The 26,400-nt window shown below is 35.7% G+C and overlaps 1 protein-coding gene across 2 annotated transcripts in view; it reads right to left on the minus strand.

The window, feature by feature from the left end:
• Gys2 (glycogen synthase 2) overlaps nucleotides 1-26,400 on the minus strand; it is a 79,798-nt gene that overhangs the window by 28,572 nt on the left and 24,826 nt on the right. For both annotated transcript variants that reach the window (XM_047548146.1, XM_047548147.1), the window contains exons 6-16: nucleotides 23,061-23,178; nucleotides 22,659-22,779; nucleotides 21,081-21,187; nucleotides 20,380-20,439; nucleotides 19,823-19,901; nucleotides 18,937-19,050; nucleotides 9,733-9,859; nucleotides 6,016-6,111; nucleotides 4,803-4,966; nucleotides 3,671-3,751; nucleotides 1,273-1,535 (exon numbers count right to left, since the gene is read on the minus strand). In XM_047548146.1, coding sequence (XP_047404102.1) covers nucleotides 1,314-1,535; nucleotides 3,671-3,751; nucleotides 4,803-4,966; nucleotides 6,016-6,111; nucleotides 9,733-9,859; nucleotides 18,937-19,050; nucleotides 19,823-19,901; nucleotides 20,380-20,439; nucleotides 21,081-21,187; nucleotides 22,659-22,779; nucleotides 23,061-23,178 — 1,289 coding nt within the window. In that variant the 3' untranslated portion in view covers nucleotides 1,273-1,313. The remainder of the gene's footprint in view (nucleotides 1-1,272; nucleotides 1,536-3,670; nucleotides 3,752-4,802; nucleotides 4,967-6,015; nucleotides 6,112-9,732; nucleotides 9,860-18,936; nucleotides 19,051-19,822; nucleotides 19,902-20,379; nucleotides 20,440-21,080; nucleotides 21,188-22,658; nucleotides 22,780-23,060; nucleotides 23,179-26,400) is intronic.

Here is a 26,400-nt window from a genome sequence, read left to right on the forward strand (position 1 = left end):
CATTGTCTTTATGACTCTTCCACTGTTATCATCAACAATCCAGCACTGAGAAGACCAACACATTTTTTAGAACTTGTATAGACCAAGGCCAACAGATATGTCAATCAAGGTATTCACTGTGTACTAGATGGAGCACACCACACAGTGAATGGCTACTCAGTTATGAGAAAGGAATACAAGAGTGAATGTACTTTGCTTTTGTTTTTTGCCAATTTAGATTTATCTACATTTAAAACATAAATCTGCTTAATTATTATTATTCAACAATATTTCAGAATATGTTAGAAACACTGTCCATGGTTAAGTAGATAAGCTATTTTTGTTAATTCTTTTTTAAAAAGATAGTTTCAAATGATATTATTGGACATTATTCATGACAGGTGTTTCCCACTTGATATTTTAATGATATTTTAATGTCTAAAAGATTTTAAAGACAGATATTGTCAGTTAATGTTAAATATTTGAATACTTATGCATTTATTCATTTGAATTTAACAATTTATCATCTGAGGAAAATTGATCAAATTTTCAAAAGAGTTTCCCATTTAACAAGAGGGAAGAAAATGTTAAAGAGGATACGATACTGGTGGTAACATCTTTCTGTCATTAATGTGAACATGAATTCTGTATTTCAGAAGAGTTGTTAAAATATGAATTAATATGTAGCAAGATCTTAATCTAGGATAGCTATTTTCTAATGGATTTTGGTGATTTTCTGCAAAGCTAAATATAAATTCATGGTTCTGATACATGTAAAAAATGAAAAAGACTTAGTTACTTAAAGTGTGTAGGTAGTGCACATTCATAGCTAAGACCAGGATCCTTTGTGAGGGAAATAGGAGACTTTTTGGTAAGGCGTAGAAACTGTATAGACACTATACAGCAAAGGATTATGATAATGATAATTGAAAAATAAACACTGATAAAAGAAAATTCTTTTTTTTTTTTTTAGTGCTGGGGATCGAACTCAGGGCCTTGTGCTTACAAGGCAAGCACTCCACCGACTGAGCTATCTCCCCAGCCCAAAGAAAATTCTTATTGCTTAAATCATCTATTTTAAAAACACCTCCAGTCTTGCCCCTTTAATACTCCTCCTCATGCCTACATTTACTGGGGAAACAAGAGTTGGAAATAACAACTTGGATTTCATTCTAACTTACAATAATTGCTGTTCACTTAATCTAAGCTTTTAAGGCACAGAATAAATTCCATTGTAATTCTTAGAAGAATTAGATGTGTAGCATTTTAACTGTTTTAAATAATCATTCTTACCACGCTCTCACTACATGAGCTCTGCTCAGCTAGTGTGGAATTCAGTTCTTGTATTCTCCATGCAGCTTTTTCTTCCCATGAGGAGCGTGGTTCAGAGAGAATGGCGATTTGATATTTAGGCGATCCCTCTCCGCCTCATCTTCCTCATTGTACCTCTCATCCTCATTTTCATCTTCTACATCACTGCTCTGAGGACTGGAGGCCTGAGACGCTGCTGGTGAAGGTGGTACTGAGAGAGGCCTGGGATATTTAAACCCTTCTGTCTGCCAAAGACAAAAGTAAGACAGAAACAGTGTAATGACCTCTCAGTTTGCAATGATATAAATACTATATACACATTTCATGAAAACAACAAGTTAGATATCTTTTCTGATCTGTTCTGCTACTATTAAACTTTAATTCATTTTGATTTTGGTACCACCAAGTTCAAGAAAAATTTATTAGATATATAGCTATCCTTCTTTAAACACTGACATGTGGCAGGTGCTGTATACTTTTTATCTCATTTAACCTTTTGGTAACACTGATAGATTTGTTCTCCTTTACAGAAGAAAATGCCTTGTCCTAGGTCCTAAAGCACATAAGAGGTAGAGCGAATATCTGTACCAGGTTTGTGATGAATCCAAAGTAGTTAATCTCAACTGCCATGCACATTGCTGATACTGGCAGGCTTTATGTCATCTATAGATTTGCATAGCAAAGTTGCAGGACATGGGCAGCTGGGCATGCCACGTACAGCCACCTCTAGAAAGAATCCTGGAGGTCAGGCCACTTAGTTGACCCTGAAACTCTGTCATTTTAGTTAATAAGTAAATGTCACTTTTATCAAATTGTCCTGCTCCCTAAGATTCACTAAGAAAACTCACACAATAAGCATACACTGAGTACCAACTGTGCATCAGGTACCACAATACTGTCAAAGGAACAAGTTGAAAAGCATGATGCCCACCCTTTAAGAGCGCATATGCTTGAACTAGAAGACAATATATAAATGTGTTGCGGTGTGTTTCCATCATTTTTGTACATTATCATGTCATACACAGTTATGGTCATTGCAACATTTGGATACTTTACCTGAAATCAATATAAAAGAGAGCTGAATCTTGCATGAAGGACCATCATAGAGTAAGTACTAAACACTTAATTAGTTGAATAAGTAGAGAAGCGAATGAATATATCTAAGTTATCAAGTGGAGTGACTGCCTCCAAATAAGGAAAGCAATCAACTCTCTGCCTGCTAGAATCATAAACATAGGAGTGGGAATTTATAGATACAAAAATTAAGAAATCTCTTTCCTCTATAGGCTAATCTTGCTAGATCTGTCCCTCTGGAAACCTATATAGGTAGAATATAAATTGTGATATTTACCAAAGCTGTTTGTGGTAAAATTGACCCCAGACTGAGATTCCTGATCAGATCAAATCTGACTCTAAAGAATTTATAAGAACTAATGGGAATCCATAGATTTGAGGAGTCCCTGAACGTGATGACTCTTGTTATTGAGCATATTTCTTGTGGGGTTGATGGAACTATGTGGAAATTGACATTCCTGCTGGACATAAAGCTACTAAGTTAAAGTGGATCTTTGTTTGTTTGGTTTCTAAGATGGGATCTGCTTATGTTGCCTTGACTTGTTGAAACTTGTGGGCTCGAGAGATCCTCCCACCTCAGTCTACTGAGTAGCTGGGACTAAGGGATAGGCCTCCATGTCCCACTGAGGTGCATCTTATACCCAATGGTTTGGGTCTTGATCCCACAGGGGTCCAAAGAAATTTAGTCCTCTTATCACGTTTAGACTTCTGCAAGAACTAATCTCATTAGAGAAAAATGCCTGCTGCCACGCTGCTTCAAGGTGTTTCCTGTCTTTTACCCTTCTAAGTGAATCTGATGGCAAATGTGGCCCATGGTAGTTTCATGAATATAAACATCTAATTGAACTTTTAGAAGACTCCCTGATGGGCACTACTGAATGGAACATAAGTGCTCATTTGATCCAATTCCTCCTGTGATGCTTGCCAAGTATTCATCCTATATTTAAGCATTCCCTTGAATAACAAACCCTGTTAAAGCAGCCCAGTTTATTTTTGAACAACTTCCAAAAGAATGGATGCCTAATAGATCCACCTCAAGCATTAAGTTGGAGTGTACTTCAAAATGGAGGCGCTTCTCCAATGACAGGAATTAGCTATCTACTCATCCTATACAGTGCTGACTCTGAATCAAGGGTGTGGAGGTAACATGATTTGTGAATTCCTCTATTTATTGCTTTGATTCAACACCATGAAAAAGTACAAAGCTTCTTACTTAGCTAATTCCAAATTAAAAAGTATTGTTAGAACTTACCATAAATAAGAAATTTATCTTTCAAAACAGATAAACAATACATTACATATTTACCGTTGGTGGTGATATAGGCTCCATATGGAATTTATCTGGAAAAGCTCTGCTTAGAGTCAGGTGCCTGGCATGCTGGTAATACTATTGATAGAAAACCAATTCACAGGTTAAACAATAGATATAGATATCTCAATAATCATGTTACTGCATAAGACCTTTTTTATATTATACATATACATAATACATATACATATTATAGATTACATATATATGCATACACACACATTCATTTTAAAGTGACAGAACCTATCCACTCAATTTGAGAATTAGGAAAGAAATGACTAGTTACAGTCTTATTATTTTTCAATGCATATGCAAGGAAATACTACAAAAAGTTGGGGGAAGACAGCCATAATGACCATACTGACCATACTGAGATCTGAATTGAGCACTAAGATGACTGAAAACACTGGTTTCATTCTAGAGAAGCAACACAACACAGAAAGGAGATGAGGAGATGTAAGAGAAATTGGATGCAAATCCTACTTTGGATTTTAGGTAAGAAACATAACTTTTAAGAGCCTTGTCTTCCTGTTTTCTTTTTAAAATAAAAGTAGTAAAATTAGCCCTCCAACTTGTAATGAAGCACTGGCATTACTGCATATAGGATGTTTAGCAAATGGCTGCTTCTGTCATTTGGCTTGGAAAGTTTGGCTTACACAGCAAAGTCCATATATTCATTATTAAATCATTCAGTCCTAAGATATGTTAATTTTTGAGCTTATAAACCTATTGCAGGTTTGAATGGGGGCATTTCCTGTACTCATCATTTTGGAAAACAAAATGATCCCACACTGCAGGCAAGGAAATTCTCGATGTTTTCCTCTTCTTCACAAAATGTCTCTGCATACCTACAGTAAGGCATTACATTAAGCATTAGCAATAGAATATCTAGTTAGATTACTGCTAGATCCTTGATGGATTTGTTGTTAAGATGGACTCAAACAAGTGTGAAGAATTGGGATTAGGAATTTGAAAACTCACATTAAGTTTTAAAGTACATGAAAATATCACTGAGATTTTAACAATTATGATACTGAACTGACTTCACAGATTATAACTAGAATTAATATTGTAATAGTCCAGTGGAATTTTTAAAGTTGTCCTCTATGTTTACGAAAAACTTGCTTACTCTCCCTAGGTATCTCCAATCCAGAAGATCTGAGAGCCTCTCAGTTCGGTTCCTTTGGATGATTCTTTGGCGGCGTGACTGCTTGCAAAATCCATAAAGAAACTGAGTCAGCTGATTGCAAGAATCATCTGGAGAGCAGAATCGCCTGTCAACAATGTAGATACCTGGAGAGCACAAAAGCCAAAGAACAGGTAAAAATCGGGCTAATCTTAAAACATTTCATCTCTTATTCTCCATTATCTCTTGAGTTCTACCAAAAACTGTGTCACATGCTCCCTGACTCAGTTATTGCCTCCACCTGGTCTTTTCTCTTCTAAGGCTTAATTTTCTTTGGTGATCTCCTGCTAATGGTTTAAAACCATCACCAGCACACAGCCAATAAAGTGGATCTTACTAAGAAAAGTCTGGTTCTCCAGGTACATGCTGGATCTGAGATTTTCCAGGGCACGCTCACTAACCAGAATCCCTGGAGTAGAACTTGGGAATCAGTGCCTTTCAGACTCCCCAGTGTTCCCATCACACAGCCACAGATGAGAACCACACTCTAGTCTGAGAAAAGAAAGCAGTGCCATTGTGAGGACCCAGGGAATTGAAGATATGTAAGCAGAGAATCCATTCTAACTTTTCTTTCTGCTATGTAACATGAACAGATAGATGGTGATATACAAATTCTCCTGATATCTTAAACAATTTAAGTGAATTTTTCCAATTTGGCAAGGACCTTTAAAATAACAATATATTGTTTTATATATAATGACCACTATAGGTACTCTTAAGATCATGGTTGGGAGTGGGCAAATAGCTCAGCTCCCAGAGCACATGCCTTGCGTGTGCACGGGCCTGGGTTCGAATCCCCAGCACCTTGAAAACAATGTGGTGGCTTCAAGATCACAGTTATTTTAAGATCACTTCTAAGAAGTAGAGGACCAAACCAGACTTAAGTCAAAGCAACAACCATCACAAAAAAATAGGTGAAGGGCAAAGTTTGTTCAGGTTTTGCAGTCCTTCTGCAGTTTCTCTTTGGAGAAATATATTTACTATTAATAGCATTCTTATTTATGGACCGTATAATTGAATCTGTTTTTAATTATGCAAGAAGTATAAACATCAGTTTAATTATCAGAACAGCATCAGACTTAGGTTCTGTTAAGAATCTGTGCATGTGGTTAGAGGTCAGTTCTCCCAGGGTTAAATTAAGGATGAAAAACCTCACCATAAGCAGTAGGATCAGCCACGTGCTCCTGAATGAAACAACCAAAGCCGGAGAGGTTTGTGGTCACACTGGGGATACCCATCACGGTGCATTCAGCTGCCAAGAGAAAATAAAGGAATTCATTGGCTTGGGATTGGCTCCTACCTCCCTTATGCATGCAGAGGAGGAAAAAAGCCCTAGCGGGCCCAGTAATGGCAATGTTTACTTTGTGGCAGGCATGGTCCTAAGCTCTTCACATGCATTATCAACCATTTAATCTTCTCATTAATCCACAGCATTATCATTATCCATATCTTCCAGGTGAGAGAGAAATGTTAAGTAACTTGCGTGCCTTCACAATGCCAGGGCACGCGGTCTAGCTGAGACTTGAAGCCAGGCATCCAGCTCCAGAGCTCTTGCTCTAAATGGCTATTCTCTACTGTCTAAGTGCAGCTGGTTTTGCTTGTTTGCTCCATTGTAGGCTCCTGACTCTACTTGGCCAGTTTATGGGATAGGATAAATATGCTTCCACCATGATCTGCTTCTCTCATTTATTCTTCTTGGCACAAACCCCTTCCACTTTCTTAAGTGTTTAGTGAACCCATGATCTCTTTTGGTCCTCCCTCATTTTTTGATTAAAATTTGTTTCCTAGAAAAAATCTTATATGTCTTTAAAAATCTGATCTCCTGAATGTCTGCGTTTCTAACAAGAAATCTATATTTCATTATGGAGTTACTCTTGGTTAAAAAGGGATCTCCCCATTACACATGAAGTTGAGACAGCAGTTTCATCTCCTGCTGTGCAAGTATTTCCTCCTGGCTAGAAAGAGCACAGTGGTTCCCTAATTTGAGGGGATGATGAAGGGGAAAAAGTTGCTTGGAGATTACCGACCCCTTTGAAAACCTGATGAAAATTCTGGAAATTCTCACCAGAAAAAAAAAAATCTTATATACCTATGTATATAAATTTTTTACTACAATTCCATGGAAGCTCACAAATTCTTATTTTTAAAATTGAATACCCATTAATATATTTTATAGTAAATTGCCAGGTAACCTTGCAAACTCAATATATGTTCACTGAATGAATTAAATGAAATAAATGCTTCTTTTACACTGTTGGGACTGTAAATTAGGACAGCCACTATGGAAATCAGTATGGAGGCTCCACAAAAGACTAGGCATGGAACCACCATCTGACCCAGCTATACCACTCCTTGGTATTTACCCTGAAGAATTAAAGACATCTTCTTACAGTGATACATGCATACTTGTGTTTATAGCAGTGCAATTCACAATAGCCAAACCATGGAACCAGCTTAGGTGTCCATCAACAGATGAATGGATAAAGAAAATGTGGTCTATATACACAATGGAGTTTTATTCAGCCATAAAGAATGAAATTTAGGGCATTTGCAGGAAAATATATGGAACTAGAGACCATCATGTTAAATGAAGAAAGAAACTCAGAAGGTTAAAGGGTGATATGTTTTCTCTCATATGCAGAAGCTAGAAAAGAAAAAGGAAAATTAAGGTGGGGATGGATCTCATAAAAATCCAAGTGAGATCAGTAGAGGAAAGGGACCAAGGAGTGGGAAGCAGGGAGGGAGAGGAAAAATGCCGGGGAGTGATATTGGCCAAATTATGTTGTTATATTGTGTGTTTGTATGACTATGTAACAACAAATCTCATCAATATGTACAACTACAATGCACCAATAAAAATGTGCTCAGTTATTTCTCAGTATAGAGTGCTTGCCTCACATGTGTGAGGCACTGGGTTCTATTCTCAGCACCACATATAAACAAAGAAAATAAAGGTCCATGAACACCTAAAAAAATTTAAAATAAAAAATTTTCACTGGGTACTTTTTTCTTTACTATTTTTCTTTAACAATGTGACTGTTACTTAATTTAAAAATAAATAAATAAATAATGTGGAAAAAGAAATTAAAAAATAAAATAAGTGTTCGTATTCATTAGAGCAGACTTTAATGAATGCATTTTGGAATAAGTTAGACCCAGTGTCACATAATATTATTCTAAAAAGAAATTAGATTTATCTAATATGTGATTGCTAAATTTATACCACCGAAAGTCTAATTTCTTTAACTATAGATTAGGTGAGAAGTGACCAGCTCCTTTTGGTTAATTTAAAAGACGGAATGACTTATTTATTCTGGTGTATTCCGCAAATTCCTTTCCCCATCTACATACTTTTATAATATCATCTCTGGCCTTTATCTGACAACATTAGATATAGTTTCCTAGGCATTGTTTATCCTGGTTTCACAAAATGACGTTCTGGTGGAAAGGCAACTGTTAGTAGTATAGCATTCTTCTCACCCAACAGAAATGGTTGCCACATATTCCCTTGGTCATTCATGCATTTGGCTTTTGCTCTTCTATCTGTGATACTTCCAATAGTAAATTGCATTTCTGTTTTTTTTTTTTAATTATTTTTTGGGTAGCAGGGATAGAACTCTGGGGCACTCGACCACTGAGCCACATCCCAGCCCTGTTTTGTATTTTATTTAGAGACAGAGTTGCTTAGTGCCTCACTTTTGCTGAGGCTGGCTTTGAACTTGCAGTTTTCTTTGAACTTGCGATCCTCCTGTCTTAGTCTCCGGAGCTGCTGGGATTACAGACGTGAGTCACCACGTCTGGCATAAATTGCATTTATTATTAGAAATAACAGAAGCAGGGGTCAATAACAAAGTATTAACTTCATTAGTGAAATATTTCATTAAATATTCTATTAAAGAAATAAACTGAGATATTATGCAAACTTTTCATAGAAAGTTACCACTTTCACAAAAGTGGAACTTGATGCCAATAATAATTTTTAGAACTATGAGATAGCCAGAGGACTTAGAAAAATAAAATTTTTGTGTCATGTTTCAAGAAGTAGTAATCTTTTTGTCTAATTTTTCAAAACATTTTAATATCTTTGTAACGACTGGCAAATTTTCCATAGTAGAATCAAAAGCAATAAAATAGGACCTTATTGACAGATGCAGAAATCTCGTGTCATTCTTGTTATTAGGATCAAGAAAGGAAAAACAAATAGCAGATCTGAGAATCCACCATCTGTTAAAAAACAAACAAACAACAACAAAACAGGAGTAGGAGGAGTTTCTCAATGGGATAATGTCATTAGTGACAATACCTATTGAATTTATATTTATTCTTTTGGTACTTTTTATTTTTATTTTTTGAGAGGCAGGAGTGTGAAGATTTTTCACCGTGCACCATTTTTCTTTACTACTTTCTTCTTTAACCATGTGATTATTACCTAATACAGATTGAATGCATCCATTAATTTTAAAAAATGTATTCTTCTAAGTTTAGAGAACTGTATTACTAGAATATTATTTATCATATTAACTCTACTTGAAATTTCTCCTACATATTAGTGGAAGAGGATGGGTAGAAATAATTAAACATATAATCTTTATAAAACCTTTTTCTTTATAATGGAATGAAGCAATAATTCAGATAACCACAAAAATATGACCAGCCACACTTTGCTACACATACATAATCTGTCCTTTTTCTTAGATCAGGATCTACAAAGTATAAAATTGACTCCTGAGATAGAGCCAATCAAATCATTTTTAAAACAAACTGGAAAATCAAGACCTTAGTAGAAATTACACATCAACTTTAAAATTATGTGCATGCACATAAAATAATAAATAAAATCCAAAACATTCTATAGTCTGTACATGTCACATACCTGGAGTATAACCCCAGGGTTCATAGTATGATGGAAAAACTCCAAGATGACAACCTCGGACAAACTCTTCATAATCCATGGGTAACAAGGGGCTGGTGGAGGACAGAAACTCTGGGTGTAAAATCACCTAAAAAAGGGACAACTCAAATGAGAAAAAGAGGACAATTAAGCAATAACAAAAATATTCCCCGAAATTTGATTATTTCAATACTATCAAACCCTTGTGTTCTGTGTTCAGAGGGGTAGAAAAGAGAGAGATAAGAAAAAAGGGAAAGAAAAAACCCTAGGTGTTTTTTCCTCCTCTCTCCACTCTGTATAATGCCTCCCCTGGAGATAGATAGCTTTTCTAGGTTCCAAGGCTTGGATCACAAGCTAGAGAGTTGCCATGCTGCCTTTTTACTCTCACTCTAAACTATATCCTGCAATCTAGCCCTGATCAGCAATAAAGGTCATATTTGTTTCTGCAATCACTGAGTCTGTGTTATTTATCAATTTGTTCCCAACTCAAGTAGGAAAGAGAGAAGCACTCTCACATATTCCATGCCCGAATTAGCCAAGTGAAATGGCACTAATGGTCAGGGAGGATGTTCTAGGAATCCCATCCAGATTAGATCATACGAGAGGACCTCACCCAAGCCACTGTTCTCTCTCACCTGGAGGCAATTACTTCCTACTATGTCCCCTTGCTTCTTTTCCATAGGATCTCCACTCAACAGAACGGTGCAAGTGACCCTTTAAAAATGTCAGTCACTCCCCTACTCAAAATCCCTTGTCACTCAGAGGAAAAGGCAACATGCTTGCCATAACCTGTTTGTAGTGGTGTGCTGGTGTCTACAAACTGAGAAACCAAAGTGTAAATGTCTATTCAATATGTTTACTATAAATTTTAATCATATAGATGATGTATAGTACACAATTTTCAAATAATAAAAAATGTACATATGAAAACCTGCACATAGGTGTTAATATCAGCTTTATTCATAGTTGCCAAAACTCAGAAGCAACCAAGATGTCCTTCAGTAGATGAATGGATGAGTAAGTTATAATACATGCAGACAATGGGCTACTATTCAGTACTAAAAAGAAGTAAACTTGTCAGTCATGAAGACATAGAGGAGACTTTAAATGCACGTTACTGAGTAAAAGAAGTCAATCTGAAAAGGAATCAATGCATATGGCTCCAAATATATGACATTTTGGAACACACAAAACTATGAGGATAGTAAAAAGATCAGTGGTTGACAGGGGTTAGGTGGAAGGGGGAAATGGATAGGCAGAGCAGACAGGATTTTTAGGGCAGTGAAATATTCTATACCAGACTGTAATAATGAATACATGTCATTATTCATTTGTCAGAATCCACAATCGGGGTGGGAGGGGTTAGTGTTAGGGTTAGGGTTAGGGTTAGGGAGGGGGGCAAGAATGGAGGAAGGAAGGACTGTATAGAGGGAAAAGAGGGGAGGGAGGGATGGGAGGGGTGGGGGGGGAAGGGAAAAAATAACAGAATGAATCAAACAACATTACCCTATGTAAATTTATGATTACACAAATGGTATGCCTTTACTCCATGTACAGAGAAACAACATGTATCCCATTTGTTTACAATAAGAAAAAAAAAAAAGAGCTACAATTGCACTAATGACCAAAAAAAAAAAAAAAAAAAAAAAAAAAAATCCACAATCGATTGTAACAAAGGTACCATTAGGATGAAGGACATTGATAATGGGCAGGCTGTTCATACCTGGGGGTAGGGAGCAAATGGAAACCCTCTTAATTTTGCTGTGACCTAAAACAGCTCCAAAAAAATAAAGTCTATTATAATGTATATGCATAATACTCCTTATTGTACATACTATATAGTCAATTAGTTTTCACAAAATGCCAAAATATTTTATAACCAGCTTATAGCTTCAACTGATGACTGAATGTAGTTCTGGCATAAATGTTGATTCCCTTTGTTAATGAGTAAAAGTGAAATGACAGAGATGTTCATCAGAACTTCACAGATTCATCAGTGTTGCTGTTGACTTCTTTGTTAATTTGGATATTAGATTTTGAATATGGGGAAAACATTTTGTGTCACAACATAATGGTTACAGGAAAAAAAAGTGCTTCTAAGTTTCTTTTGCACTATTAATATTTTCCCATCACTTTCTTAAGTCCAGAAATTAAAACACAATTTTTTTTCTGTAGTGCTTGGGATCAAATTCAGGTTCTCATACATGCCAGGTAGGCACTCTACTACTGAGCCACATCCCCAGCCCTCAGTGCACAAATAAATCAATCCATGATTTGCAGTGTTTGCCTATTTTCCCTCTTCATACACTCCCATGTGGTGGGGACAATGATGCACAACTTTAATCCCAGTGACTCAGTAGGCTGAGGCAGGAGCATCACAAGTTTGAGGCCAATCTGAGCAACTTAACAAGACTCTGTCTCAAAATAAAACAAATAAAAACAAAACAAAAATCCCATGACGGTCAACTTCATGCTACCAATGTGATGTCCCTGAACTTGGAGGTAGAGAGAACAGTAGCACATCCTTATAGAGTATCTGGGTCAAATGGATATGATAAGCATAAATAACCTCAAAGCAGAGGTAATAATAACATGTAGAAATCAATAAAGATTTGCTGACTCTTGAGCATTACTTTTCTTTTTAATAGGATTTATTTATTTATACATTTATATAAGATTTAATGACAGCTATATTTAAAACGGGCTCTCAACAGTTCTGAAAACGTAACAGTTGACATTTGTGCACTGGTATGAACAACTTCTGGGACCACACTGCCTGTAAAGTTCTGAAAGGCACAGGCAAGAAAGCACAGCTATAATTGGAAATTTCTAACTGGAACAGCTATTTAACTTGTCACCTGAATGAATGAATGCTCCTATTCCTCCTATTTAATATAGTCTTCACTGAACCATTGTTAGATTGTCTCTCAGCTTTCCCCATACCTAAAGTCAGCCATTTCTCCATGGGACCCTAATTCCTTTCAGTGGAGAATGGTATTTAGAACCCAAAACCTGAGAGCTAGGTGTGCTCATTGTTATTTTCCTATTACTATCTCTGCCCACACCCTCAGGGGACTGAGATAAAGAATGAGATAAGGCACACACACACACACACACACACACACACACACACACACAATCCCTGGCTTCCATTATCATTAATTTATCACTTCTTGGATCAATCCCCTTCTACGTAACTCATGTCTCTCCACTGCCACTTCCTCCCAGGCACTGATGTCTTTCCCATTCTGATCTGACTCTGCCACTGCTCCAGGCTGCTCTTTGCTGTGTGAACTTTCCTCAACCTGATTAGTGTCTTACACCTTTCTCTGAACTAACACAGCATTTTTCCCTCTCAAGTACAGAAACCTACCTTGTGTTGCCCTATCCAATAGCTTTAGAACTGAATTGTCTTGGAAGGAAAGTGAAAAAGAGCAAAAGGCAGAGCACAAAGAACAAAATTTCATTTTTTATTCATGGAATAAATATCTATTCTTCCAAAGAGATCACTTTAAAGAAAAGCCCTAATTTGAATATATAACAATAATCATAATAACATTTGCATATTACTTTACATATTATGACTGATTTCCACATATATTATCTCATTTAATCTTAGCAACATTATGAGATGGGTAGAATGGACATTTTCATGATCCTAATTTTAGAAGTAAAGAAACTCGGACATAACAAGGGACATCTTATTATTAAATTCAAATTTTTTTTTTGGTCTCATAATCTCATCATATGCCAAGAATTAAAGTAAAAAATAGTCTTAAGTGTTCACTTTAATGGAGAGTTTTAACTCATTGATCCGCAAGTTTTAACTCATTACAACCATTAGTTATTGTGGGAAGATGTCCTTATTTAGCAGAATCAGACTAGGTTGAACCATGAAACACAGAGGCCTGGCTTCTAGGAACTGCCGGGAAGCATGTGGCGCTGCATGGGAATGGTTCCTTGTCTCCTTCTGGAATTTTCCACTAAGAGGATGACTCCCCTAATTCCACCTATCCCGTCCATTACACAGGAAGTTCCTCCTGGTCCTTGCTCCCTTACCTGTATGTTATAAATAAAGGAGAGTTGGGCAAGTTGTTGTTGTAAGAGGCCAGAGCTGGTATGGCCAGACCCGTCACACCTGCTCTCGTAAAAAGACTATTGGCTCTTGTGTGTTCATTGAGTAGATCAGTTTTTTGGGTAATAGAAAAACCGCCAACATCCTCCTCTGGCAGTTAACCCTTTTCTCCTCCATGCGAGACGTGGCAGAGGACCCCCACAAGTTATATTTCAGTAGATCATAGGAATAAGTTAAACTTAAGAAGAAATAAAATTGTAAAATATTCAAAGCCAATAAAACTGGTGGTCTATTCAATCACAAGAATTACAAAATGGCCAAGTAAGATAAAACATTTTCCTCCATAAAACATGATTTGAGTTCCAAAGTACTGCACTAGAAAAAAAAAAAAAAGACAAATGACATAGATACTATATCTGTGCAGTCACCAAATCAATAACTATTTATCCTCCTTTTGCAAAGAACAAGAAAAAACGTTGTACTTATGTTAGCATTTCCAAGCTCAGGGAAATTACACTCTCCCAGCTCATCTTAGAACATGAAAACACCACCTCTCATTCATTTTGTTCCTGGTCAGACAGAATGATGGCACAACTAAAATAAGGAAGCAGCTGCTCTGGACCATAAAACAGTCAATTGCAGAAGCCCAGGACTGAGGAAGGGATGCGAGAGGCCAGCCCCGGATAATAGAGAGGATTAAATGAATCTTGTATACCAATGACTTCAGTAACATACCTGGTTCACAGCAGGCCCTAGATTAGTAGGAAAAAAACAAAAGAAAGTTTATCTAATTTTTTATTAATTCATGAAGAAAGTAAGGTATCAGGAAGTTCCTTTAGTTTCATAGAGTAGCAGCATAGCTCTGGGACTTGAAGTCTAGACTTTTCTCACGATAGCCTACTGCCAAGGCAGGATAGAAGCTGAACATACTTAAATTCAAAATAATCTGTAATGTTTTCTGTTTTTAATATCAAAAACTTAATTCACTCTGAATACTAAGATCTACTCTGTAGAGTTCTATGTGCCGGTGACCAAATAGGTCTGTATTAACACAAGACTAAGTTATTGTCAGGTTTATAGAGAATTCTCTTAATAAAATAACATACCTAATGCTGAATGGAGAGAAGTTTCTCTCAGTGCTTTAAATTTATATTAAATGTCAAGAACATGCTGTAATTTTAATTTGGATATGTGGTTGCTTTATGATAATAAGTGTATATCTCAAAATACTCATGAAAAAATATATTCATGAGTTTAACTGCATAAAAATAATTTGTATGAGACAAATGTCCATTTCCATTCACCCTACAAAAGCCATGTGCTTTTATATCTCTGTGTCTTTCCTTCTACTTTTGCCTCTTCCTGAACTGCCCTTCTTCCCCTTTGCACAAGTAACTGCTCATTGATCAAGGCCAGTAATGTGTCATGACTTTCATAAAATAGCTTAACAACTCCTGCAATCAAGACAAATCCAATTTCTTCTACTCACCAAACTGTTCATACCTCTCTTACAAAAATTATTGAGTCCCTATCATCTACTAGGTACTGAGCTAAGTCCTTATTTATTTTTATTTTTTAAAATGTATTTATTTTTATTGGTACATTTTAATTATATATAATAGTGGGATTCATTATGCCATATTTGTACATGCATTAACATAATTTGATTAATTTCATTCCCTAGTACCTTCCCTTTCCTACCCCTCCCCTAATCCACTTGCTCTACTCTACTGATCTCATTTCTACTATAATTATTATTATTATTATTGTAGTGCATTATAATCATGCATAAAAGTGGGACTCATTGTGGTATATTCATATGTGGACATAGCACAATTTGGTAGATTTCATTCTCCAGTACTTCCTCCCTTTGATCCCCTTCTTTCATTCTGTTGGTCTCCCTTCTATTTTTGTGACATCCTTTTTTATTCTTTTTTATTCCTTTCTAACTTCCATATGTGAGAGAAAACATTCAACCCTTGATTTTCTGAGTCTGGCTTATTTCCTTTAACATGTTCTCCAGTTCCTTCCATTTACCAGCAAATATTTGTATGCATTCACGATGTGCCAGGCACTGTGCTAAATGTAGAATTTACTTTTTATTTAACCTTCACAATTCTAGGCATAAGTGACTATTTTACCACCATTTTACAGATGAGAAGACTGAGGTACATGCAGATTAAGTAAACTTGCAAATTAAAAAAGTGGTAGGGATTTCAAGTCAGAGAGGACTTGGCAGTCTTTGTAAATGTGGCAGCACTGGAAATACAGCTCAGATTCCTTTCAAGAGATCCTGGCCCAGGGAGCTTGACTGACAGCCCCAATTGCCTGCTGCTTCTGGGTCTATTACAGCAGCTGCTCCTCGTTTATAGACTGCTGGAGACAAGTACTGCTGCCAACCCATTTATTCCCAACAAGTGACTCCTTTAATGGGCAACTTTTGCTTGGGAAATCCCTATTGCTATTAATAGGAATCCCTATTAAAACTGTTGAATTGCTCATAGAAGAAGGCACCCATATGTCTGCCATCCTGGAACTGTTTTGGTAACTGGAAGTTGTACATGAAGATGAAACAGAAAGGAAAGGTTGCTAAAGTCAGGAAAAAGTTGTACATACTAACACTAACATATTTTAAATAACTCAACAGTAAACCATTTGACATAACCCCCACACACACGCATACAATAATGGTCATCTTTTGTGTTAAGAAAAAAAGCATTGCAAAATATTTCTGAATTTTTGTTAGTTGTAGATTGTGTCCTTGAAAATCATTTTTGTTTTTATTTTTGTGTGCATACATGTACATGTGTGTGCTCGTGTGCAGTTTTAGTTTCATAAACTGACAAGCCATGTCAAGTGGTCTTAGACTATTGCTGTTAGCCTTTGTGAGTCATTATAAGCGCTGCTGCTGCTGTGTGTAGTTTTTGGCATATTTGCTACCTAATGTATTAATTCTAGTTTTCCACTAAATGCATTTAACTTTCCTTTATGAAAAGAAGGGAGAAAGAAAGGGAGAGAGAGGGGAAGGAAAGAAAGAGAAGGAAACAAAGGCTGAGCTATTTTTAGAACTGGGCTGTCCACTGGCTCTTCCTGTTTCCTTCTTCCTGGTCTCCATTCATTGGTGTCTGACCTGCATCTTACTCTTGCTACTCTTGCTTTCAGTCCTTTTATCCTTCACAGGCATTTCCTCCAGTAATACTTTTTCATATCTAATCCTGCCTTGGTATAAGTTTCTGATAGGACCCAAATGGAGACAATACAAATGGGAATTCCTGATCACTGCCTCAAAGAACTCGGTCTTTGTGGGGCAGAGGACACATATATTTTAATATATATATATATATTTTTTAAATGTATATTATATATATAATTTAATGAGATGATTTCTATAGTTACTGTAGATATAAAGTGTTGTGGGAATGCAGACAAGGAACCAATTATTCCTTGTGGTATCGAGGAATGTGTGTTAGAAGAAGGTGTAAGGAAGAGAAGACTTTCAGGTTTGCTCCCAAATAAACTGTTAGAATGATTGCAATAAGGGTATTTCAGAAAGAGATAATAACATCTGCAAAGACACAAAGGTACCATAGTGCTTAATATTTTTAGGAAATAAGTGCTTATCCATTCCTGGGAAATTTTTTCACTGATCTCAAAACATTTTTTAGGTCTGGAGGTGTGACTCAGTGGCAGAGTGCTTGCCTTGTGCATATGAAGCCCTGGATTTAATCCCAGCACTGAAAAAATAATTGAAACAGATTGGCATCATGGTATTCTTTGTTCATCACTCCCAACTCCAAGGACCTTCCAGCTTGAGGTTTTTCAAGAGCAGGGGAAGCATCAACCATGGCCTGCCTCATAACCTATCATCTTTCTTCCCACCTTCCAGTCTGCCTCCCTGCCATCATAACAAATGCCAGGCACCTGGCACATACTCACAGAAAGATCCAGAGTCAAATATGGGTGTGACAAAAAAGGTTGTAAGAAAAACAGAAATGTGCAGGAAAATGAAAATACCATTTCATTTTTTTTTTTTCTTTTTTTTTCAGTGCTGGGGATTGAACCCAGGGCCTTATGCTTACCAGGCCAGCACTCTACCAACTGAGCTATCTCCCCAGCCCACCATTTCATTTCTAAGAAACAAAAAATTGACAACTATAGGTCTACAATGAACTGAATAAGGCCAAGTGGGTGTTGACATGCTGTGCAGAGAGACATTGAGAGAGACAGAAAGGGAAAAAGAGAGAGAAAAACTGATAGGGCAAGTTTCTTAAAAATACAGGAGACAATGAGATTTCAGAACAGTTCATAGAACCTGAATAAAAAAAAGTTCAAATGTATATATGAGGCTGGCATGAGGGGACACTAAAGATCATAACACAGGATTCTCAAGGCAGTCATATGTTAAAAGTGCCAGAAAAAAAGGGAAAGTGGGGTGCTTATAAAAAATTTGTAACAGCCAATTCCATCTTGAATATTGATGAAGGGAACTGAGCAGAGTTAAGCAATCATCTGTTTACAAGTTCACCTTTGCTGCCCACACCCAACACCGTGCTGGAACAGAGCAGGCTCAGTAAACATCAGGTTAAGTGCACAGTGGCAGAAACTGTATCTTACTCATGTAAACACCCTCAGCAAGCAACACTGTGCCTAGTCATTACAGAATCTCTAGCATCAAAAGAATGAATTGATCTATAGAAAATTACATCTAAACACATTCTCTAAAACTGCAAGTCTTTCATATTATCCCTTTAAATTAAACTTTATCAGGAAAAAAAAAACATTATTCATGTTAGTATCAGATTCCTTCATTAAAGAAATTCTTAGAATACATTTGTATTGTTAAAAACTAGGTAATTTTCTCATAATTATTGATAGTATTGTACAACAAGTACTGGAATTGTGACTCAAACCCATGAGTACACTTTGGTTTTCAAGAATGACACCAAAATATTCATTATATTGTAATCGCCTAAAAGAAGAAGCAATTAATTTCATTTAGAAACACTTAAGATATCTCCAGTAGGTATTAAAACAACTAAGATTTCTGATCAATTCTCCAAAAATATATTCCATATAATTGTGAAGTGGCCTACAAAACCAATTAGATCTACCTTGACTCTGTCTGAACGGCTGTTGAAAAGCCCGATGCGTCTTATGGTGCTGAGGATGGGATCCGTGGAGTCATCAATCATGTTGTGAGTGGTCACAGGAGGTAAAGACTGTCGCTGAAGCAATGGAGGGATGAAAATGTCATTGTGCAAAGAATTAATAAGGGTGACTAATTTAACAATAGGTCATTGACATTTCAAGCTACCTTTATGCTGCCAGTCTTTGGAGATGACACTGATGAGCATGACTAAGTTTTGTGGGTGTTTCAGAGAACGATAATGGGTGTAAAAACTTTCTTGACAGAGGGTAAACACGTGCAACATTTATTTCCACCTGCAGCCACACTATGTGAAAGATCTAGACTTTGCGGCTGCTTTGGGGACTTATTTGGAAGATAAGGGTGTCCTGGAATCTTAATTCAGATGAACTGTACTGGAATTTTCCAGCAGAACTGCCCTCCTGCCCCTGGTACCTCCCTCTTAGGATAAAAGTTCCAGTGCATGCCTAACACGTTTTACCCTTTTTGCAATAATTCTATTCTACTGAGACACATGCATGTTTTCTTCTGCTCTTACACAATTCTATACTTTTGGAAAAATTTAGAAGACTTGTTTTTTTGTTAGTACAGTGTATACAGTTTTTAAACTGGATGAATTATTTATAAATCAATTCTGCAAGTGGACACAAAAACATGTTGCTTGAAGATTTTTAAAAGAAATCCTTACAACTACTCACAAAAGGACACAATTCAAGTAACTATGTGAGAATGTCTTTTCTAACCATCAAATCTAAAAATTTCCCAAATTAGTACATTCCAGCAAATTAAAATTTTGACTTAAATTAATTTTAATAGTTATGAGAAATGGTGGGCATTTTTTTCCTTTTTACCTGAGTTGAAAAGATGGCTCTTTTCATAATTGTTAAGTCATCTCGATCCAAAATATCATTCATGTCAGGAATTTCTCCTCTGTGAAGAAAAAAAATGTTAATAGTAAAAGTAAAAACAGTTGACAATAATTGCTTTCTGAATGTCAGACATATACACATATATTTTATTTATGTTATCCGTATTATTATGTTAACTTAACATGTAAATAAGTACAAATTAGATATATAAATATTCATCATTACCAATATATATGTATGTATATCAATCTCCATCTTGACTTGAGTTCACCCTCTGTTTCAGATTGACATATTAACCTGTAAAGAGTTCCCATGGACTTAGAATCTGCCAGCATAAGCAAATATGTGCTCATACATTCAAGCTATTTAGTGGTGTTTGTCAAATGAAGCATAAAACACCATTCACATGACAACATATCTTCAAAGACTATTACTTCCTTTATATTTAGAACAAAGTAAATACATGATAGTGTCTGAATGGTTACGTTTGAATAGTGAACTCCTAAATGTTCAAAGTGTTAGTTTTTTTGAATACCTACCTCAGTAATGCATCATAGAGTTTCTTTCCAAACTTTTCCTTCATAGAATGCACAGTGTCCCTGTTTGAAATGGAAAGATTTTTAATTTAGACAGCATTATAACTTTTGATCTTCATTTTTGTCATAATGATGTTATTGTTTCATCATTTTTGCAATTTTACAAGTATCCTCTGTACAGATTCTTCTATTATTTTTCTATTTGCCAATTTAACTTGAATGAAAAACCTCAAAGCTGAGACAACAGAACACTTTGATCAACCCAGAGAGCTTAAACTATTTTGCTTGATGGTGATCAGGGGTTGGTAGAGAGCAGGGAGTGAAGGTACAGAGACAACAAGTGGAAACTTGTCGATGGTGCTGGATCTGGGCTGAGCCTGGAGGGAGTCACTACATGAAATCTCTTTACTTTGGCATATATTTTAAAATTTTCACAATTATAACCTGAAAACATATTCAACCCATCTTTAAGGATTTCTACAGAAGATTGTTCCTTCCATGTTTGCTCATTCCAAATATTTTCCAATAATACCTATGATGTTATAGGGGTTACATAATCCAACAAAGTAGCCCAATAGAAGAGAATCAATTTGTGCTATAATAATCTTAGGGGAAAAAAATTCAGGGAGATAGCTCATAGATCACGCACTTCAAAACAAATCCCTTGACATTCATAGCTTGAGGTTCATGAGACGTGAGATTACCATAGCTGTTTTCGCACTGCCTGTCCTTTCAGGGTTTCCACATTGAAATTATTTGTCTTGGCAGGCATAATGAAAAACACCACTGCTGTGACGTTACTTTTATGCATCTGATGAGGGATTAGAAAACAGAGTCAACTGTCAAAGATTGCAAAAGCATGTGACAGACGGACCTTAAACTTTGAAAAATAGTGTTTTTACATGTCTTTAGACAAATAGATTTATTTATGATTCACAGAGAAATGATTTCTATCTTCCCAAGACATTTTTGGCAATTTTAATCTAAATCTGGCTTTCAGGCAAGACTTGTCAATGAACAATTCGAATAAAATATTTTCATGGCATCCATTACCTAAAATAGATAACAAATGCTATTCACATCACTGTGCTTTTCTGTGGTTAAAAAAAATAAATGAGCTGATATTTCAAGACTAAAATTGACCCTTTAAAAATTAAGATGAGAAATTTAATGAGGATTGACTTCTAGTTTGTTCTTTTAAGTCTTTTTTAGTTTATTCATGTTGATTGGCACCAATAGATTATTTGCATTTTTCTGTTAAATGTCTTGATTTTCCTTATGTTGCATTTTGAATATGTATGGGCTCAGCATTTCTGTGTAGCAGACAACTTGCTAGGGCACTTAAAACACGTAATTTGACCCAGTCCTCATAAAAATCATATACAATAGATATCACTCTCCTCATTTTATCAATATCAAAAGGGAGCCATGAAAAGTTTAATATTTCTTCTGAGCTCCTTAGAACAAAGTTGAGATTTAAACTGATGATTTTGAGTCTAAAATCCATGATTCTTTTCCATTTCCCACAAATGCTATTAGCCTAGCAGCTTTGGGAGTAAATACATAAACTCCAACTGCAAACGTAGGCATGTTTGTATATTCCAAAAATGATTGACTAGTCCTGAGTGTGAAGAATTTGATCATTAAGTATGTGACCTCCGCAGTTGGGCTTGACATGGTTAGTGAGTTGGAGAGGAACAGTTGGCATATGCCTGTCCTGTTCTACAGAGAGCTAGTGCTGTAGAGCTTGGCGGGCAACCACGAGGCACATGCTACCCTGAAGGCCTACTTGAGTTGGAGGAGGGTGTCAATGGTCAGAGACACCTGTGATTGGATGGCTAAGTGCTATAATACCCAGGTCAATAGTAGGACATCTTTTGTCTTGTACTCCAGCCACATCTTCCACTGCAATTGAGATACACCCAAGTCACATCGTCATTTGTTTAAAAAAAGAGTGATAATTTTTTCTCTATTCACTCATTGCTCTATATTTATCTTTCAAATGATTATAAACTCCTGTGAGGGAAAAGGGATGTTATATCAACTTCTTATAACAGCACATATGACATGAGGTTCTCTTTTGAAAATTACTTGACAACATAGATTAATTAATACACAGATGAACAATACAATAAACTTTCAGGATAAGGTTATCATTGTAAGTGTTCAAAATCATATATCTTCCTGCAAGTTATTTAAGAAGCCAGAAAGTTTTTCACTCTCACAGAAGAAAGTTGTCCCTATAAGAGCATTGATTGTGTCCTGCCCTAAAGCTTTCTTACCCTCAGTAGGAAGTTCAGCCTGGATAAGGATTCTAGGAAGATGTCGGCTCCTTTGTTTGAAAACTCATACCTCCCAGCAATGAAAAGAAATAAAGTCTTTTCAAGATCGAAGTCCAGATGACTAAAATGAAGCAAAACAGTTTCAGATTAAATAAGGCAACAGCAACAAAATGTACACATGAATTCTGTTGGAGTACGGAGGAATTGGGAAAGAGAAACATTTACTAAAACAATCCTGCTTTCTCTCTACTAAAGATCTGGAAAATCACATGCTAATTTTTTTTTAGAAAGAAAAGCATGGACTAGGAATGGTAAAGGTAAAGAATTTGTGTAGTGTGAGCAAATCACTAGGGTCAATCCCCAGTGCCTAAATAAACAAATAAATAGCCAAGAAAAGCATACCCATAAAAATGACCTCGAACAAAATCTTGGATTCTGGCCTTGTACATGGCATGGAGATTCTGAAACTCATGCACTGCTGAAAATTTCTTAACATTCAAGCCATTTGGAGTAATTACATCTGGAAAAGCAGAACAAAAGTGAAAATTCTCCTTTGACAGGTAGTAAGTACCATTATAGGGAAGAAAAGGTGTTCTTAAATCTGTAAAATTAGATTAACATTTTCATTTTGGGACCATAGAATTTAAAATGCATAAAACTTCAGAATTTAGTCTTTTGATGGAAATAGGAAATCAGGAGTACCTGATCTAAAAAATAATGAGTGATTCGTATAATGAAATGAAGTTTCTTATTTCTGATTTGTTAGTTCTAATTTCTTCTTTCTAATACAACTGATTCATTATGCCTCAAAAATTTTGTTCTGGCAAGAAGACATTCTTGGTTTTCAATATATTGATCTTCAATAAGACAGTGATTACTCAGAGTACACAGTGGAAACCACCTATTCAACTGATTACATGGGTTATCACATTTAGAAGCACTAAAAACAAAAGCAAAGGGGAAAAAAGAAGCTGTATCAAAAAGTTTAACACCCAGAAATGGTAATTTTTGCAATGGAGATTTGAGTTAGAATTAGAAATATGTCATTTTGTTTTGACAATCTTTTACAATTGCAAGATTGTTCTCTAGAAGTGATCCCAAGTTTCTCAAACATTTCTTATGTTAAAAAAATTATTTTTACAAGTTTTTATTAAGTAATCTGGCATTTGCTACACAGTTGTCCCTCAGTATTCATGGAAGATTGGGTCTAGGATCCTCTTGGATAAGAAAATCTGTGGATGCTGAAGTTCCATATAAAATGGTGTAGGAAAAGGGGGTCTTGCCCATAAGGGGATGAACAGAGATGGGGCCTTCCCATTCCTGGGTCTTTAACCACAGGGTTTCAGACAGAACTAAAGAGAGTAGGGAGAGATGGAATGAGACCTGGAAAACCTCACAGGTCATGAGATTATACTGAAGATAGAAGATAGGGGCTACTACCCTCACGTCCTGATGTTCCCATCTCAGAATTGGAACCCAGCAGACATCCTCCTATGGCCAAGCTATCCCAGGCTGTGGGTACCACTTGGCATGGGCCCTCCTGAGCTCACCTGGTGGTCTCTATACTCATGTACATCAGAGACTAAGGAGTGGTGGTACACCTACTTACTGAAGTAGCTCAGGAGATCACTGCCCAGCAATTCATGTCTTCTCTCCATTTTCTGTGTACATGTCTAGTCCTGAACTCTCTGTTTCTGAAGATTTTATAGCAATACTTGCATGGATAATGTCACAAATTAAATTTGTTATGTGAAATTATTATTTAAAACAAGTAATTATATTCTTATTTTCAATGGGATTGGATTATAATTTGTTATGAAAAATAACTTTTCATTACTTTTTATTTTTAAATTGACACATACTAATTAAACATATTTACAGGGTCCAAAAATAAAATAAAATATAATAGTATAGAATTGAATAAAACTTATCACATCCTCTCATAAACTTTAAATCATCTTTAGATTACCATACTTCTTTAGATTGTAATACAATGCAAATTCTATGTATATAATTGTTATACCACATTGTTTAGAAAATAATGACAAAAAATATATAATTAGTAAAGACACAATTTTTTCAAGTATTTCCGATCCAGGATTACTTAGATGCATGGATGCAAATCCTTAGCTACCTAGGGTCAACTACTCCTGTATACAATACTAATAAATACTTGAAGAAAATTGTGTCTGTACCGAACATGTATTTTAGTAACATCATGATAGTGTTTCCACTATATGAGTGAAAAATATAAAGTTATTTATATTATATAAATTGTATTATATTTAGAATACACACACACACACACCCCCTAAGAGTATTTATTAAAATGTAGTGAAATAATTAGGACATGATGTCTTTTGAGTGTTGACATAGTTATTAATGACTGTGTTTGACAGCTAGCTCACAAATACCCTGAAGTTTAACAAACAGACTTTGCAAATCAGAGTGAATTGGTTCTAGCACACCACTGTCTACATAGCTTAACAAATAAGGTTTAAGATATGTTTTTATGCCTCATTGATAAATATGGAATTGTATAGGTGCTCTTACATAATGACATAATTAAAATTGTACATTTTTCTCTAGAATAAAGATCTAATGTAGACTTTAATTATATAAAAGGATCCTTTCAAAAAAAATAAAAAAGTAAAAGGATCCTCTCAATGTTTACTATACAAGCAAGAGTATCTCCAATTTGTGAGCACCTCCCCTCTACATTTGGTATTTCTTTCAATTTCAATTTCATTTTATTAATTAATTTAGTTTATGTAAGTTTAATTTGTTATACTATTAATTCTTTACAATCACTGAAATATCAAAACTCCTAAGATATGCCTTGAAAACATATCCTTTCCACTTCTCCCTGATTTTTCCCTCTCTTTGAAAGCAACTTTGGGAATGAACATCTTGTTATTGTTTCCAGATAGAAGACAATGTTGGTGTCATTCACTTCTCTGAAGACATGTGGGAAAAGTTTAAAGTATTACCATGGGCTCAAAAATCAATAATAGTGAGGCTGGGGAGATAGCTCAGTTGGTAGAGTGCTTGCCTTGCAAGCATAAGGCCCTGGGTTCGATTCCCAGCACCGCAAAAAAAAAAAAAAAAAAAATCAATAATAGCAAAACTAATAACTTATTCAAGTGTAAACACTATGTCAAAAACACCATCATATGACATTTAAGGCACATGTTATATTCAATTGTATTTAGTAATTAGTAATTGTAATTTGTAAATTTGTAACATTGCCTTCTCTCCAATATTTTAAACAAAATATCATCTTTTCAACATTAGACATTGAGTCAAACTTATGATAAAAACAATACAAGTGGGCATGTATTTAGGTGGGCATGCCTACCTAAAATCCCAACAACTTGCGAGGTTGAAAAAAGGAAGATCACAAGTTTGAGGACAGCCTCAGCAACTTAGCAAGACCCTGTCTCAAATTTTTTAAAAAAGGGTTAGGGATGTGACTAAGTAATAAAGTGCCTCTGGCTTCAATTCCCACTACCAAACACATAAATACAAAACAACAACAACAATAATTCAGTAATGAACAGGTCTTCTGCCAATTAATAACAGTGATTTTTTAAAAAAATCTGGTTCTATCTCAGCTGTTGATCCAGTCAACACTTATCTCTTGCCCAGGGAACTTGCCCTTAGCATTGTACTTAGAGTTATACTCTTTTGTTGTTGTTGTTGTTAAACATAGAGTATATTCTATTACTTTAGAATTCACTAT

The sequence above is a fragment of the Sciurus carolinensis genome, chromosome 4 (genome assembly GCF_902686445.1).
Source record: "Sciurus carolinensis chromosome 4, mSciCar1.2, whole genome shotgun sequence".
Taxonomy (NCBI): Eukaryota; Metazoa; Chordata; class Mammalia; order Rodentia; family Sciuridae; genus Sciurus; species Sciurus carolinensis.